Raw genomic sequence first — 19419 nt, forward strand, 5'->3', positions numbered from 1 at the left:
CCTGCCCAGCTAGCTGGCTAACGGAGCGTCTTCAATGAGACGACACCGAGGGGGAGGAGGCCGGGGGCGGGGGGAGAAGGGGGGTCCCACCGCATCCCGTCCTGCTCGGCTTGGAGAAAGCGGAGACGTCCTCGTCCGAGTGCGCAGACTCAGATTCACCAGCAGGGGGCACCGGGCACCCACAGAAGACCTATTCTGGGCCACGGGGCTAAAGCCACTGGGACGGGGAGGCCGGGAAGGGCAAGGGAGCGAGGACTCTGCAGGCGAAAGCGACTCATGCATAAAACAAAGACCAGAGATGACCTGACAAGCCCCCCCCCCCACCGCCACCAAGGTCCTTTCCGTGCACTACGTAGAGATGCACGTGTGTGTATACGTCACACACATTTTTCATTCATTCATTCATTTACTGCTGAGCTACTGGGGTTAAGTGGCTTGCGCAGAGTCACATAATTAGGAAGTATTACGTGTCTGAAGCCGGATTTGAAATCAGAGCCTCCTGACTCTATCCATTGTACCATCTAGCTGCCTCGGAAAGCTTTTTATTTTCAAAATGTATGCGTGGATAAATTTTGCCCTTGCAAAACCTTGTGTGGATGGCAGCACACGCACTCTTTTTGCACGTTTGTATGTATGTTGTATGTATGGAAGCATGTATGTATGAGGGCAGAGGTTGATTTCTAACTTTTCTTTGGATCCCATGTGCTAGGCAATACTAGTGCCTGGTATGCAGTAGGTACTCGATATATGCTTATTGAGCGCAAGATTGCTCCCTGCCCCATACCTGACACTCTCAAGTTCTGGCTCTCCTCCAGTATCCGTGATCTAACTATTGCTTGGGGTAGTAACAGTCAAAGGGTTCCAGGAAAAGGTTACCCAGTCTTTTTCCCCAACAACCAGGTCCCTCTTCTCCTCAGCTAATATATTTTTATTTCCTATATGCTTTCATTTTTATTTTATCTTTTGTTTTTAAACCAAATATATTTGACAGCTATGCATACATATTATATATATACATACATGACCCTAAAAAGCCCACCACTATCCCTTTGTTAGCTAACATTATGTATTAACTTAAATGGGGTTTTAGTCTGTATTGAGGGGCATTACGAGGGCCTTAGGGAGGCAGTTATCTCAGTCTTGCCAGAAAGAACTATTACTTTATCTCCCTTTCTGTCTTTTCTTCTTTTCCTCAATATTCCTTGCACTATTGTATTATACCTATTAGGGAATATCTTAGCGTTAGCGTTTGAAGGAATCTTAAAGGTCACATAGTTCCTCTCATTATATAGATGAGGAAGCTCAGACTCAGAGGTTGTGACTTGCCTAAGGTCACACAGATATGTGTATTTGGAGTGGAATTGCAAGTTGAACTACAGAAAGTCTATGTAGGAGAGATCAATGGGGTCATTCCAGGAGCTTCCCTGGAAAATTCTGGGAGTTATAATGTGACTCAATAATGACAAAATTCCCTTATGGGCTAGGTCACTAAGATCTTTAAAAGAGCTATCTGCAGATCAGGATTATTTCAGTTTATCCCTAGAAAGGCCCAAGAGGTGGCTGCTGGTCTTCTTTACACAATGAAGGCGTGGTAACTTCTTTCACATGGCAGCTCTATAGCCGGAGACTCAATTAGGTGATCTTGAGTCTGGCTGCCTCTTATGTTTTTGTTTGCCTAATTGCAAGTGATCAGTGATCCTGAGATGGATTGTATCTTTAGAGTTCAATAAATTGGAAACTTTGGATTTCTCTGTTAGAACTAGTAAAAAAAAGGAAAATTTTCAGTAGCGGCTATGATTTCAAAGATGAGCCCAAGCTCTGGCCCAGATTGCCAGAAAACATGCAATTGTTTGAAAGGTGAACGGATGATTTATTTAGTTCAAATGCTTTGTATTTTAAGTCTCAACCCCCTTATGGAGTGTTATTTCTGTTGCTTATTCATTAATGTGTTCTTGTGAAAGTCTTTTGTTTTAAATATTCTATTTTTTTTTTTTGTAGAATAAATAGCTATTCCTTACTTCATATTATACATTGAGAAACTTTTTGACTTTCCTTTTAAGGAATACACTAGACATGAAGGAATCCTAAGTCAAAGTAATTTTACTATGGGGCTCCAGTATTGAGGGTAGGATAATATCCAGACAAAGCCACTGAGAACAGAAGTCTGACCCATTTTAATTGTGATTGACCTAAATTTAGATCCTTGAACTCTGATGAGACACAGTTCAAGAGCCTTGGAATTAGTGTTTCCCAGACCACTAGACCCACTTCTAGCTATTCTCTGAAGCCATCATTGAGGGGAGAAGTCATTGTGGAAAATAGTCATCCCTTCTTCATCACCACCAGCAGCCACCAAGAGGCAGAACAGCACAGGGGCCTGGGAGTGACAGCACTCTAGCCTACTTTATAGCTTTATATATAGTCCTCATAGTTCCCATCCAGGGAAGCAACAGTCATCCCCACCAAGTGCCAACCAATCACCACTCACACATTAGGCAAGCCAACCCAGCTGAAGCAGCAAGGCACCCATTGATGGAGAGAGCCTGGCATCTTCTACCCCAACAGCCATGAGAAGAACACTGCTTCCCACTCATTGCTTTTCCTGGGCATCCTGGGAAGCAGCTTTTGTGGTGATAAGAGTCTGGCCACTACTGCAGATGTAACAGCCATGTATGATAGACTTTTAAAAGAAATTTCTTGCAACCAAAGTCTTTGGTCCTAACAAATGGGTCAATATCAGAATCAGACGGGAAAATTACATTAAAGAAGAGGTATTCCAGCTTTGCTGCTGCATCCTAAGGACCATTTGTCATTTCTTTCTGAGCTCCTTCTATCTTACTTCTCCATGTGATCCCAGTGAGTAAGTGCTCATAGTAAGTACTCAATACTATCTGCTTCATTCATTCCCTCAGGCTCCCAGGACTGGACTAGGCCACTGAGTGCACAGGTCCAGAAAAGGAGCCTTTGCTGGAGAGAGAGGCCACAGCATCCCTGAGTCTCTCAGGCTCAGCAACAATTTAAAACTGTTAAATGTGAAGAAGGCAGGACTTGAACCCAAAGCCGTAGACTCCTAAGACAGGTTGCTTTCCATCGCACAAAGCTGCTTCCCTATTCTTGAGTATATGACTTGAATATTCTTTAGCAGAACATACAGTCCTCAAGAACAAGGCCTGTTCTCTTTTTTGAGAGTAGGGTCTAAGACCCTCGTATGTTGCCTCATAAGGAATAGCATTGTTGGTTTTTGTTATTTCACTCCCGCCAGATTCTTCATGATCCCATTTGTAATTTTCTTGGCAAAGACACTGGAGTGAGGATTCACTAACTCATATAACTTCCTTCTGTGAACTCCGAGCTCCAGTTCAAATTTTCACTCTTTCCTTTCTCCGAATACACTCTGCATCTCTTACCTCCCACACTTCTGCTCACACCGTCCCTCATCAAGTTCATTGAACGTCTGACCATACTGTAAAGCACAACTCACACGCCATTTCCTCCATGAAACCTAATTCCTAACTCCAAATATTAACTACCTTTCTTCCCTTGCTTATACTCTTGGGGCTTTTCTCACTAGCCCCCCAGGGATCTCATCCTTCAAGACTGACTTAGCCTTGGTATGCAAACTTCATCAGCACCTTCTGCCCCTCTGATCAGAGAGCAGAGTTCCTCCCCAAACTTGCATTTAAGAAGGGTGCCCAGGCAATGCATCTTCATTTCCCATCTAGTTACACCCCTTAGGACATCTCCATGATGTCCCCGCTTCATATTCTTTAGCTTCACTTTGGGTGTAGCCTTTCCCCCCCGAATTTGTAAGCTTCTTGAGAGCAGAATCTTTTTCTGTTTTTATATCCCCAGGGCTTATAGCAAAGTGCATGGCACACAGCAAATAAATATTTGTTGACTGACTTCTTCCAAAAAGTTTGTTTTGTGGCCCATAGATGGACTTTTGTCATATACCTGGGAATCAGAATTATCTTCATTTACATATTGTCCTATCCTCTGTGAGGGTACAAACTTTGTATTTTTCCCAATGCCTAGCAAAATGCACTGTGAATGAAATAAGAATCTAATAAACATTTGTTGATTATCTGAATGGTCAAGCCCAAATCTCTTTTTACAGATAAGGAAACAGGCTAGGGAAATCAAGTAATTTGCCCAAGGATCATAGAAATATGATTCTGAGTCAAAAGCTTTTTGGTACTTCACATTGGCTACAGCTTAGGGGCTAGCAACACTTCAAAAAGGGGCACGCCAAGTATTTGTAATGTCTTATTTGTTTAAAATGCAATGCTTCCCGGGAGAGGGTCCCACCTTAAGTGACATCAGGAGACAATTATCATTTAACATTGGGATAGGGTGTGGGGCTGGGTATTAATAAACAGGCATGGAGGAGCTGGCTTTCAAACCTGATGAAACTTTATTGCTATAATTAAACTCAATCAAAACCAACAAACATTTATTAATTATCTTCCTTGTTCAGGGCACTGTGTTAAGCCTGAGGGAGTTACAAAGTTTATATAAAATGCAAGTCTCTGTCCTCATAATAGATGATAGCAAGTTGACTTGAACGTTTTACAAAGCTTCTATGTGCATTTTCTCATTTGAGCCTTATAACAATTTTGGGAGGTAGGACCATAAACATTATCATCCCCATTTTACAGATGAGGATGTTGAGGTTCAGGGCATGCCCGGGGTAGCTGAGCTAGTAAATGGCAGAAACAAGACCAGGTTTCTCCTGAGTGAAGGCTCAGTGTGCTTTCCACAGCCTCCCGCTGTCCCCACTCAATCCCGACTGTCCTCCAACTCTCTGCTGCGGTCCCACGCCTCTATGAGGCGGACTCAGAGTCTTGGGTGGATGGGCTTCTCTTATTGTCCACAGGACTTTTGGGGGTGCTTATCACACATTCTCTTACAATGTCACTTACCTTTGTCAAATGTATCTTAGTTTCCCCAAGTTAGTTTCTGAAATACAGGCATATTACAGTAACATATTTGTGCATATTGTTTTCATTTATTAAGAACTTAGGCCTTCACCATTTTATTTGATCCTAGCAACCCTATGAGGTAAGTAGTCCAAGCGCGATTACTTCTGTTTTCTAGATGACAAAACTGAGGCCCAGAGAAGTCACATGATCTGCTTTAAACTCAAACAGGCATGAAGTGCTGGATCTGGGATTTGGATCCAAGGATCACAGGGTCCTAGACTTAGAGCTGGCAAGGACCTTTGAGGTAACTTAGTCCAACCCCTTCACTTTATAGATGAGGAAACTGAGGCACAAGGAGGTTAAGGATGAACTAGGTAAGGATTGCACAACAGCAGAGCCAGGATTTGTAGCCAGGTCCTCTGATGTCAAATCGAGGGCTCCTTCCACTTCAAGCTTCTTGCTTTCTCCACTACAAAAGGAGAGACTCTTAAAATCCAAGGCAGCAATGCTGAGAAATAACTAGAGGCACTTGAGAGGAACAAACTTAGGCAAGATTAATAAAGCACAAGGCTACAACATTGCATACTCGTGTCCCCATTGCACAGGAACACACTCTTCTGGAATGGACTGATTGCCAGCAAGATGTGGAGGAAAGGTGCATGGGTTAGGAGAGCGGGCCACCCAGGAGATCTGGGAAAGCAGAACAGACAAACTCTGTCCACTTTACTTTTTTGGATGAGGGCCAGGCCTGACCATGACACTCAACAGTAATCTCTTATGCCATCTTTGGTGTGTACATACTACAGCTTGCTGAGCTTCCAAAATCCTGGATGAGACTACTTCGGCTTATTATGGTACAGTGTGTCCCCAAGTGGCCTCTCATAAGAAACACCAGAAATGTTTCAACTTTGGCCTCCTACTATTAGATACTGACAAATTATCACTGTTTAAATTTATCTCTATTAATAGAGATAAATGTAAAATTTTATGTTTGGGTTAAAAACCCCCACCAACTTTCAAAGAACAAGGTAAGGCACCTTGGACAGAAATTTGTCTGGGAAAAAAACAAACAAAAAACTTCGAAGGGTTTTAGTGGACTGAAATCTTAACATGATGCAGAAGTGTGATGTAGTGATCAAAAAAGATAATGCTATCTTACAGAGATGTAGGAGCTGCATCCTAAGCTGGAAGGTAGCCTGAAAAGGCATAGTTTTCAAGAACAATTACTCCTTCATACCTTCAGACCATATTTTAAGAACTGTATTTGATCCTGGACAACAAAGTTTAACAATCATTAATAGTTGTTAAACACCTACTATATGCCACCCACTACTATGCTAAACACTAGGGATACAAAGAAAGGCAAAAGACACATATTTCTCTAAAAGAGCTCATCCTAATGGAGACCAAATGCAAATAACCATATACAAACAAGATTCAGACAGGATAAACTGGAGAAAATCAACAAATGGAAGCAAGGCACTAGCATTAAGGATGATCAGGAAAGGTTTCTTAATAAGATAGGATTTTAACTATAGGAAGCTGGGGAAGCCAAGAAATGGGGATGAGGAGAAAAAACATTCCATGCATGGGGGAAGGGGGAAGAAGGGGAAAGACAGTGAAAATACCAGGAGTTGAAATTTTACATCCTATGCCAAGATAAGGTTGAAATAGGTTCATGATTTAGACATAAAGGATGATACTATAAGCAAATTAAGAGAGCAAGGGATAGTTTACCTATCAGATCTTTGAGAAGGGAGGAATTTATGATCAAACAAGAAATAGAGAATGTTATGAAATACAAAATGGATAATTCTGATTACATTAAATTGAAAACATTTTGCACAAACAAAATCAATACAGCAAAACCAATTAGAAGGGAAATAGAAAGCTAGGAAATGTTTTTACAGTCAGTGCTTCCGATGAAGAACTCACTTCTAAAATATAGAGAGAACAGAATCAAATTTTAAGAATACAAGTCACTTCCCCATTGATAAAAGGTCAAAAGATATGGACAATTTTCAAGTGAAGAAATTAAAGCTGTTTATACTCAAATGAAAAAATGCTCTAAATCGCTACTGATTAGAGAAATGTGAATTAAAACAGTTCTGAGGGACCATTTCATACCTATCAGAGTGGGCAAGATGACAGGAAAAGATAAAGATAAATGTTGGAGGGGATGGGGGAAAAACCAGGACACTAATATATTGTTGGTGGATTTGTCAATCGACCTAGTCCTTTTAGAAATCAATTTGGAACTATGCTCAATGGGCTACAAAATTGTGCACACCCTTTAATCCAGCAGTTTCACTACTATGTCTATATCCCAATGAGATAGTATAAGAGGGAAAAGAATCATGTGCAAAAATGTTGGTAGCAGCTCTTTTTTTGTAGTGTGGCAAGGAACAGGAAATTGAGTGGATGTTCATCAATTGGGGAATGACCGAATAAGTTATGGTATATGAATGTAATAGAATATTACTGTTCTATAAAAAATGATAAGCAGACTGAAATGAAAAGCCTGGAAAGACTTACATGAACTAATAATGCTGAGTGAAGTGAGCAGAACCAAGAGAACATTATACACAATAACAGTAACATCAAGTGCTAATCGACTATGACACTTAACTCTTCTCAGTCACACAATGAGCCAAGACAATTCCAATAGATATAGGATGGGAAATACCAACCATATTCAGAGAGAGAACTATGGAGACTGAAAATGGATCAAAGTATATAGTATTTTCACCTTTTTTGTTTGTTTGCTTTTTCTTTCTCAAGTTTTCCCTTTTGGCCCAATTTTTTTTACATAACATGAAAAATATGGAAGTATGTTTAGAAGGATTACATATATCTACCTATATCAGTTTGCTTGCTGTCTTTGGAGAAGGGAAAAAGGCAAGAAGGAAAAAAAAATTTGGAACACCATCTTACAAAAATGAATGTTGAAAACTAACTTTACATGCATTTAAAAAAATAAAATACTTTTGAAAAAAAAGTAAAATTTTAAAGCTATTATAGAATACAAATCTCTATTTAAATGTCTCATCACATTGTACCACAGTTCCCTTTTATTATCCTGACTCAGTTTCCCTAAATTTTGTTATGCCACAGTCTCCTTGAACTGGTCTACCTCAGTTTCCCTGCACTAGTCTCCCTAAATATCCTGAGTTTCCCTGAATTGTTCTGCCTTAGTCTCCTTAACTGTTCTGCTTCAATCCTCTTAGTTGTAAAACTCCCCCTCTGGTTCATTAAGACTGAGGACCATTTGCTTAAGGTTATAAATTGTCAATGTGAGACTCAAGATGAGGGGAAGATCAGACTTCTTGGCTCCTAACTCCTTCTGCCCTCAAGAATTTATGGCACTACTCCTCTAAAATATTCCAAAAGATAAGACTATCCCAGATATCTCATTGGCATTTTTACCTTTGTTTATTCAAACATTGTGACTGGCTTCCAGCTTCCCCCCATCCTGCTAGACCCAAATTTATGGTCCTGAAATTTCCCATTCTCAATGTTCTGACTTCACCCCTGCCTTGGTCTACCCCTGTAGCTGAGCCATGTGGATATATATGTCATTGAGAACTCACATTCACCACTGGAACTTGTCCAGTCAATTATGCTCTCCAATTAATAAAATATTAAAAACTCTCTAATCTCTATCTTGCCTCAGTTTCTCCAGCATTACAATTTAAGGTCTAAAATAGAAGGTCTTTCTCCTTATCTGGATCATCATGATTAGGAGAGAGGAGTGGTGTTACAGTATTAAGCATAACAATTAGGAACTGAGGCAGAACAATTCAGGGAAACCAAGACAGGACAATAAAAGGGAACTGTGGCACAACAATCATAATGTACCCAATGCTTAGTTAGCACTTTAACGTTTTGCAAAGTGCTCACAACCACTATTATCATAATATTTTTATGACATGATACCTCATATTCCCATTTTATAGATGAGGGAACTGAAATGGAGATATTAAATGACTTTTCTTGGTCACTTAGCTACTTAACACCTTAGGCATAATTTAAAGCTGGGTCCAAGTCTAACACTGTTTTCTCTGTATCATCTAGCAGCATCTGTTACCTAAGAGGAAACATGAAATGACATTATAAAAGGCAATTAAAGGAACTAGAAATGCTCAGACTGGAGAAAAGGATCCTTGGGGTGACATAACTTAAGAATTGTCCTATGGAAGAACATAAACTCCTTGAAGACAAGGACTTTTGGCACATGATCTTATACACAGTAGATTAAACCAGTTCTGTTTGATTCTACAAAGAAGTACCAGGAGTCACAGGTATATAAAGATGCAGGTTGGCAATTTGTATAAGAAAACATTTCTTAACAAGTGTTAATGGAGTGTTTGGCAGAAGAATGAGTTCTCTGTTACTTTATAATTCAAACAGAGGCTGGACAACCTGGCAGGTTGTGGCCAAGGATACTACAGAGGGAATTCTTAATGGAATGAGAGATGGGCTATATGATTATTGTAAACTTTTTCCTCTTTGTGATAATTGTTCTTTGTCACTTTGTCTTCTACCTTTTATACTTATTCCCTTTATATAGAGGAGATCATGGCCCACATCTTTGTTACAAAACATTCTAATCCAGCTAATTTTTAATTTTGCCCCCAATGTTTGTTCTCCGTTACTATCTTATTTTGGAAAGGATGTAAACTGAGATCTTTTGGGGAAAATGATGTAAATCGAATTCTCGCACCACATTAGAACTATTAGGAAATATCTATATCAATCAAATGCCCAGCTTGACAAAATCTATTATTTTGATTTGGTAACATTGCATAAATTGGATTGGGCATCAAGATCACAAATGTCAAGATTTGGAAGAGACTTAAAAGCAACTGAGTCCAAACAATGCTTAAAGTAGAAATCCCCTCTATACATCCAGCCTCTGCTTGAAGACTTCACCTTGCTGTAGTAGAGAAAGCATGATCTGGAATAAGAGAAATTTATTAAGTTGAAATCAAAATCTGCTATTGCTGTCTTAGGCAAATCACTTAATCTCTCTGGGTCTTAGCATCATTTGCAAAGTGAAGGAATTGAACTACCTAAGTCATTGTTTTAGTTCTGACACTCTAAGATTCTATATAGCCAAGAAATATAGGGAACCCATGCATTGTCCTTGAGGTAGACTGATACCCAGCAACAAAGAGAGATGAAATTTAAGTTCATTAGAACTTTCCTGAGAATAATATTTAGGTATTAGGTGAGCTTCCCAGTCTAGTCTTATATAATTCTGAAGTTTGTTGTTCCTTTATTCCTTCTCAACACAACTCAACAGTTCCTATGTTTTTATATCCCTTTAATCCAAACATCTTATATGAAATGTATAAAAGAAAGATATTGAAAAGAAGCTGGGAGATGGTCTGCAGAAACTTTTGACAGGTTGATGGAAAACACATTTCTCCGTTTATCTACGCACCTTTTTCTTTTGCTCTTGTGTGTCATTTAAACACAAGAATAGCTATTTTTTATGGAAAATAACAGCTAATAGGGTGTGTGTGAAGGTTTTCACAGTTCTGATTCAGTCATTTTTGTGGCAAAAATAATCATGGCATGAGACTATTTTCAAGTCTGAATTGTTGATTTCATTGTGTGGGAAACTCCTGATGAAAAAACTGTCTCTACCAATAGACTGACAACTTTTCTGAAATTAGTATTTTTTGAGAGTTGCTTGGGAAAGCTGAGAAAGTGGACTTTTGTCCAGATTCACATAGCCAGTATGGCTCAAGGGAGGGGTAGAATTCCGATCTTCTTAGCTTTTGAGATCCATTCTCTACCCACTAATTCATACTATTCAGAGAATTCTTAAGGGACCAAAAAAACAAAAAAAAAAAATGAACTGTGTCTGTGACTATTCCATAGCAGGGATTAGTCGTAAAGCTGGTAATCTTAGCAGGGACACAGTATATATAGAAACACCACTAAAGAAATAAGCCTCAAGAAGCTCACTATGCTGGCAGAGGTCAAACAAGTATGGGGACATCTTTTATCTCTGCTACTGCTATTTGAAGGAGTTGGTCTATGTTATCAAGTACCTGACATCAGAAAATGATAAAAAAGGATTTTCATGCCTCTTGTATCAGCAAAACTGAAAAGCCCAATAGGACTCCCTTGATACAAAATATATTTAATTAAAAATACGCAAATTGAAGGAAGTATTGTAAAAAAATTACTTCACACAAGAAGGGTTAGGATTTAAAATCCAGAGAAATCAAGGATTTCAGAGACCCTAAACCAAGGCGATTGTGCTCTAGGATCTTTGTGATGTTCATTGTAAAAGAAGGAAGATTATGAAACTTTGCTCCCCAGCAATGCTCAATCTTTCTTATAAACACTGAATTATATTTCCCACATGTTGGGCTTTCTGAGTTAGAAAGTATGCATATAAATTTTGATTAAAAAAGGCTGATATAAGTTCATAGATTTTGAGCTAGGAGGGCCTTAAAGTTTAATTACCATTTTACAAATGAGGAAACTGAGGCACATCTAAGATTTGAATCTAGGTGCTGTGACTTCAAATCTTGTCATTTTCCCACTTCATCATAGGATGAATAGATACATCAATAACAACAAACTCATTTGAGTGGATATTCACTGAAACTTAGCGTTCCCCCATGGACCTAGTATAAAATCAGAATAAAGAAAGAATGTATTCCAATTTATTTTTTAAACATGAATAATTCTATTGATATAATTCCATTATCTTCCCTCCTTTCTTCCTCCTTTCCCATCTTTTTTTGGGGGAGAACATTAAAGCAAAATTTGAGAAAACAATTTCTCTTATGAAGTTTACCCAACTTTTAAATTACACTTATGCTCCATCCCAAAAGAACGATATTTATTCTATTGAATTTAAATGAAAAAAGGGATGTTGATATCTACAAAATAATTTCCTATTAATAAGTAGACTTACCATTCTGTATTCCATCTATACAAAGATGCTTCAAATATTTCTACTTTATTTATAAATAAAATACGCTGTCCTTGGCATTCAAGGACAACATTATTGTACTGATTCTGTCAGGTATGTGAACTGTTTTCCAGTAGTAAGGACTAGATCTCTAGTTATATTGGTTTGTTCTAAATCCTTTGCAAACTTACCTAGCGCTCTCGGTAGCTAGAAGAACCATTTGGGAAACAGTTTGCTGGAGCTGGTCTTGCTCCAGAAAAAATTTATCTTTGTGAGGAGCTAACTAGATTGCATGGAAACAAAGCTTAAGCTCTGATTTGCTTAGCACCATGCTCTAATCTGTTGAGCTCACCAGTACATACCAACAATGAGCAAAGTGACCACTTACTTTTTATTTTTCTGAATTGAATTTGGGGTTTCCTATGGAAATATTTGGTGAAGAAACAAAAAGTCAAGTGAGAGACAATCAGTATGGCTTTGGTTATCATCAGAGTGCTCCAGATGAGTATTTACCACATTTGTTCAATAAATAAATTTTAAGGATAAATTTTACAGGAAAAAAAGTTTGATTTTCAGGTTTAGAAGGCAATACCAGATTGGCTTGGTTGGATATTAAAAAAAAAAAATAACAAGAATAAAATATAAGTATTTTAAAAGATAACTGACAATATTGCCTTAAGATTTTTAAAGGTGACATGAATAAGGTTGAAGGTTGAATGAAGCCTCCCTAGTGACCCCAGTTGGAATGAGTTTTTCATCCTGGGAATTCTTGTATTACTTCTCTTTGTATCTTCACTGTAGCTACTGGTATGAATATACTTCACCATCCTCACACCCTTCTCCCCATCTTACTAGACTTGCTTTCATGAAGGTAGGGGACAATCTTATTTTTACTTTCCCCTCTCACCTACCCCAATGCTCTATGCACACAGTAGATGCTTAATAAATATTGAATTGTTCTAAATTATTCATTTAATGGTATTCACACTGTTAATGACATTGGTTAGAGATTTGCAAGGTAGGATTTTACTGAACCTTATTATCTCATTTAGATCAAAAAGCTAAAATTCACTTCTAGAAATATTTAAAAAATAAAACTAGAGTACTCACAGTACTTAATTTTGTGCTTAGATGCTAAGGACTTAATGCTGAGTCACCTGCCATAGCATGTGCTCATTCACCGCTCATAACCCAGTTCAGAACAGAGAAACTATCAATATTAGAAAAGAAAATGATGGCAATGCTAAACCCATATGTAAAACCCTTAAGTGGAAGAATAATTGCTTTCCAAATCCCATAGGCTTTGTTTTTTAAAACTAAGTAACAGAATATCAATTATTTTCAAAGTAGCATTTTTTTTTCTCACAAGAGAGTAAATGAAATTCTTAAAAATTCAATATAATTTTAAACTCTGATAATCTTTTAAATAACAAAACCAAAAAAGCTGCATCAATTCTATATGGAGATGTAAATAAATCCACTCCAGGTCTAAGATATTATAAGAACAAGTTTTTAAGTTTCTAAAAATGTGGATTAGAATGGAAATAAGGAAATGAACAGTAGCAGTGCTAGCAAGAGGTATTGTATTCCGCATGACTTTTTCAAAGGAAGAGAAAAAGAAAAGAGAAATTGCTATTACTTTTTTTCTTCACATTTGAGCATTTCAATACTTCATCCAAAAAAGGGAAAAACCAAAACCCAAACTTGTCTGCTAATGCAGAAGAGTGGGTGCCCATGAATTGCTGATCCAGGAAAAGCTGACTGGTTAAGATTCATATGAAAGCAGTACAAGAGCTGTGAGCAAAGAGGAGAAGGCTAAGGGTGCAGGTGGCCCCTGCAGGCTTAGCTCTCAGGTTTGTTAACAATGTTGTTTGCACAAGGTGATCTCAGATTATTTTCCTTCATATTAGCTCTCTTCGTTAAAACAACAGAGTTGTATCGATAAGTACTTTAGCTATTCAGTTATTTAAAAACAAACAAACAAACCTCCACACATTCCTGTTCCCTATACAAACGCTTAAGTGGATCTATATAGTCTCAATGGTTTGGGAGCTCTCTTCAAAGATGCTGCTCGTAGCCCAATAAAAAGAAAGATTCTTTAAATTATTCTAAGTCTCTCTACAGTGTAACTAAAGCTTGATCATCAGATATATGATCCAAACAAATAACTTCAAATTGCTAAGGTTTTAGAATACTCTAACTTGGATATAAAAAAGTTGGGACATGAACTGAAATGAGCTGGACTCAAGCTGCTGGTCCAACTTCCTAACCCCAACAGCTGCATCTATTTTTTTGTACCACCTACAGTGGTCCCACATGACCCTTTCAGTGAAGGTAATGGGCAGCAAGGGGCTATTTTTTGGGAAGCCACAAGTTTGCCTGCTTGTGTCCAGAATCACATAGACTACAACAAACTTGACAAGAAACATTGTTTAGTCCTGAGTTCTGTAGAAGTCATTGAGGAGGGGGCTGAATTCATTAGTTTTCCCTCTCTCTCTTTTGTACTTTGTCATACATGGCATTCCAAATCTTTGTCTTCCATTATTGGCTCTTCTACAGGTTGGATCTTCTTAGAGGGGACCCCTTCTGGCATCTTATCACTTACTGTTTTACCAGCCTCTTCCTATTCAAGAGAAAAAAAATACACAAGGGGGTCAGTGATAATAGAAAGCAAGAAATGTTTTGATCCCTGCCTATTCCAAGGTGTTTTATTAACACTGATGTCAGCATTCAAAACACTTGTTTTTTGTTGTTCCTTTAAGACCATTTGGCCTGTGCCATTTTGAGTGGATTTGCCAAATCTTAGCACTGGAAGCATGTTGTAGCTCATCTAACTAGTTCAATTTGTGTTTAAATCAGAATCCTTTTAAGCCTGAGAAACATTTTCAGTTTTCAGTGGAGGAAGTTTAGTATAGAACAGTAGATTTAATGGTTGAATATATATAGTGTGTTCTTGGTTCTGCCATTTACAAGCACAACACTTTGGACAAATCTCTTGGACTTTCCCAGCCTCAGTTTCCTCACCTATAAAAAAGTATATATACTACATATATTTTTAATTTTTATTTATAAACTGTAAAATGCTATATAACAAGAACTAATATTTATATATCATCTTCGTGCTAGGCATTTTGCTAAATGCTTTACAACATTCCTCATTAGAGGATCGCAACAATCCTGTACGTATTTTACAGTTCCAGAGTCACTGGAAGGTTTGAAGTAATTGGATCTTTGCCCATAGTTGGTATTCTTTCTATTTTGTGAAGCAGAACTTAGGCTTTAGGGCTGCTTATCTGGTCTTTTACTCTGTACTTAAAACTGCCTGACTAAAAACTCAGATATAAAGATTGATTCCTGAATTTGCCTGAAAATTCATTTTATGCACACCTTTGCATCTCTCTCTGCAAACTTCTCAAACATGTTGGCATATATCTTGCGATCCCGGTCATTGTGCTCCTTGGCTTTCTTCTGGCACATGGAGATCTGCAGCTTTGCAGCCTTGTTCTGGGGGTTTACTTCTAGTACTCTCTCAAAGTCACCTCTGGCTGACTCAAATTCATTCATAAGCAGCTGGGCTTCACCCCTCCTGTACAGGCCCTTCTCATTGGTACTATCCAGTCCAAGTGCCTGCAAACAGAGAGTTTCCAATTTAACAAGAATAGACTGTAACTTGTTTTTTGGGGGAGATATATTTAGGGATGAATTCTGCTAGAAAAAAAAAAAAAACTTATCCTTTCTCCCACCATGATTTGACTACGAAAAGGGGAATGGGAACATCTGGTTATTTAAATTTCACACACACACATCACAATAAAAGTAAAATAGTATCTTCTTCTCAAACAAATTTTTAGACTAGTGTGATAAGTAAGAGACAAATACCTGCAACTCAAAACTTTATTAAGTGTGTGAGGAGCCTGTTCCTACTTGGTTCTTATCACTTAATGCATTTCCAAAAAAGATATCTTCACTTGGCTGGTCTTACCGTAAGACAATGAGTACAGTACATTCTGGGACAGTTAATGTAAATGATAGTATGCACTTGAGCTGATGGCTATATTAGACAAGGATAATAAGCATCATAATAAGCCACCAATACAACAGCTCAATTTGAAAACCCAAATTAAATAACTTGCAACTTTCATTGCTGCTGAAAATTTTTGTGTATTTAAATTTTTTTGCATTTGTCTATGGGAGTCTATTTGTTTCAGTAACGAAGTGGTATTATAACATGAAAGACTCTTTTTTTCTATCCTTGATTTATTTTGTATTTCTTATCTGTACAGTCTAATACATATGTACACAAGAGGTAAATTTGGGGGCAGATTCTGTTTCCCTTTCTCTGATCTGATCCCTGGCATATAATACCATATCTAGCACAGAACAGGAACTTTGCAAATGAACTTTATGTGCATTATATTTTGAGTAGTACCATCTTATTATCATGCTAGCCCCCTTGGAGGCTTAAGGTTGATTTTATTCTTTCTCTCAAATTGGACAAACATCCATGAAGTCTTTACTGACTATGTTGAATAATGGGTTAGCTGCTAAGTGGGATAAACAGTGAGCTATGATATTATCTCTGTCCTTACAGAATTCAGTATAACAGGGGGATAAGACACTGATAATTACAACACTGAATGACATGACAAGTTCATTAGAAATACACAAAACAAAATGCTATATTAGGTCTGAAGGGTCAAGTCTTTGACTGGATCCAAAGAAATTTATGTTTAACTTGGTATAAAATAACAGATGCTTTGGCTTAATTTGGGAAAGATGTGGATGAAAAATTTTTTTTTATTTATATATTATTCATATTCAGGAACAATTTTGAAAGTGGACAAAAAAAGCAAAGGGAGGGATTAAGGAACATAAGACATCATGGGTTCTACCCATGTACTGACTCTGTTTTTACCTTATCACAGCATTCGACAGCTTTGGTGTACTCCCGGAGCTTTAGGTAGCACATAGCCAGATTAAGGAAAGCTGCTAGCAGGAAGGATTCAGATGCTTTAGATTCCTTTTCTGATAAACCATATTCCATCTCTAACCAGGATACAATCTTCCCATATTGAATCACTGCCTGCAAATATTTGCCTCCCTAGGAAAAGAGAATCATTAAGTATGGTGGTAGATATTTGTGGAAGGGGAAAATACAAAAGAAATTTAAGACACTCTCCCTGACTGTGAAGAGCTTATAATGTAATTGGGGAAACAAGGTAGATTTATATGAAATAATTACATGCTAAACTTAATGTATAGCAACCATAAAATTTTAAAATCCAAAAATCAGGTAGCTTAAACTATAAATTTAAAAGTATCACAGATAACATTTGGACTTGAAAGGGACCTCAGACACCATCTAGTCTAAGGGTCCTTAATGTGTTTGTGGTGTCTCCCTCTTTTTTACAGCACACACCATCTCCCTTTTCTATCTCCAATGCTTAGCAAACAGTACCTATTAAATGCTTTTTCAATCATTCGTTTATTCAACTAAACATTTTTTATACAAATTGTGATTAAATCAGAACTCTGATATCCTACATATGTACACTTGCCTTTTTAATACTGAAAGCAAAATTTCACATTTCTTTCTATTCTTTCTTTAATTTCATTCTATTAAAGATATGTTAAAGAATTAACATTTATATAAAGCTTTATGATTTTCAGAGTGCTTTACAGATAATATCCAATTTGATCCTCACAACAACTTGACAAGCAAGTGCTATTATTATTCCCACTTTACAGATGAAGTAACCTTGGCAGACAGGATAGATGGCTTGATTGATCAGGGAGTCACACAGCTAGTAATTGTTTGAGTCAGGATCCTCAGTATTCTATCCATTCTACCACCTAACCCATGAATGCTGAAATGCATGCATGGTTCTGTTTTGTCATACAACAAAGCTGCAATACTTTCCAACAAAGTTATAAATAAGTCTGCTTTTATCTACAAAAGTTATTCACTACATTATTTTTGCTACTGTTTACTACATTATATTTACTACTATTGTCTACAAAGTCATTTATTAAAATGCTGACCAGAATAGAACTGAGAACATAGCTTGTAGTATGTTATTAGAAAATGCTCTCTTCTTTCTTTTCTCCTAATAAATTTATCAATAAATACATTTTGAGGATGTCAACTAGTTATGGATTCACCTATCTGTATATTCATGTAGGATACACTTTTATCATCTTACCTACAAATATACCAAAAGAGAAAACTAATATCTTTTTTGAAATTCAAATATACTATGTTTTCAGCAATCTCCTAGTATAGTAACTACCTTTTCAAAAGAGGAAATTAGGTTGGGTTGACTTGACTTATTCTTAGTGAATTCAAATTGGCTCCTAGTTATCACTACATTATTTATCAACCATCTGCCAATATCTTGTTTCTAGATCATCAAATGGTGAGACTGACAGAAGTTCCTTTGTTGAAGTAGGGAATATGGCACAGACCTATTTGTAAAATGATTCCTCTATCTAAAAACACACCTGCTAGGAATCTGATTCTGATTCCCCTACCTTTTTTCTTTTGAAATCCCAAAGGAAAATAGTGTCATTGGCATTTCCACTGACTGATCCCCAGTACCCATTGTTCCTTTATTCTGCCATTATTTAATGGAAGCATCTGTTAGAAAGTATAGACAATGGGTGTAATTAAAAATTAATAGAAGACATGGTTTTGTGGACCTTGAATTTCCCAAAAGTTATCTCCTGTCTAATAGAGCCTATTTATTTATCATTATCAAGGGAGAGGAGTTAGAATAAAGAACTCTTAGTCAATCTTTTAAAATGAAATGTTGGCTCTAACATCTATTAGCTAACTCATAACTTCCTTAAGCCTTAAGTTTCCTCATGTGTAAAACAGGGACACCAATATTTGTTTTATGTGTCTCACAGTGCTGAGAAGTTTTGTAAACCTCAAAAACAAACTTTTTGTAAATCTGTAAACCACTGTATAATAAAACTGACTTATTGCCCAAGTTGATGGAACATAATTTAAGAGTCAAACAAATGGATTATTGTTTTCCAATTTGGAGAACTGACAGGTGTGCAGAAAATAGGACAGCATCTACTACTGTTAGGAGAAGAATACATTTTGGAAAGGAGCAGCTCCATTTTGCATAGACAAAATTCTAGAATAGTAGCAGGTGTCATCAGGGTCACAATCTTAGACTTTCCCAGTTTTCGGATGAATTCCTTGAATGGACCCTGAGCATTTTACCTAGTTTTCAATATTATTTCATTTTTTATCAATGATTTCAATTATCCAATCTTTTTTCTAGGGTAAAATACTTTAAGAGGACCATATCTGGTCACAAAAGCAAGTATACTAATAGGTGGGAGGAAATGGTAAACCTAGAAAGAAACAATAGCTTCACTAAGTACAGATATTCTTATATTTATATTGTAGTTTCAACTTTTTCTTTCAGAGGACAAAGGACTTCTTCTTGATGTACCTGATTCTCATTTCTTGCATGTAGTTTTCAATGACTTCAATTTCTTGTTCCAAATTAGGATCATCTCTTATCTTGATAATGTTTTGGATTG

General features: G+C 37.2%; 1 protein-coding gene across 4 annotated transcripts in view; it reads right to left on the reverse strand.

The window, feature by feature from the left end:
• Positions 1-4391: 4391 nt before the first annotated feature.
• FKBP5 (FKBP prolyl isomerase 5) overlaps positions 4392-19419 on the reverse strand; it is a 159825-nt gene continuing 144797 nt past the window's right edge. For all 4 annotated transcript variants that reach the window (XM_051996495.1, XM_051996497.1, XM_051996496.1 and 1 more), the window contains 3 exons: positions 16775-16960; positions 15247-15486; positions 4392-14482 (listed from right to left, as the gene is read on the reverse strand). In XM_051996495.1, coding sequence (XP_051852455.1) covers positions 14369-14482; positions 15247-15486; positions 16775-16960 — 540 coding nt within the window. In that variant the 3' untranslated portion in view covers positions 4392-14368. The remainder of the gene's footprint in view (positions 14483-15246; positions 15487-16774; positions 16961-19419) is intronic.

This window comes from Antechinus flavipes, chromosome 4 (genome assembly GCF_016432865.1).
Source record: "Antechinus flavipes isolate AdamAnt ecotype Samford, QLD, Australia chromosome 4, AdamAnt_v2, whole genome shotgun sequence".
NCBI classification, from domain to species: domain Eukaryota; kingdom Metazoa; phylum Chordata; class Mammalia; order Dasyuromorphia; family Dasyuridae; genus Antechinus; species Antechinus flavipes.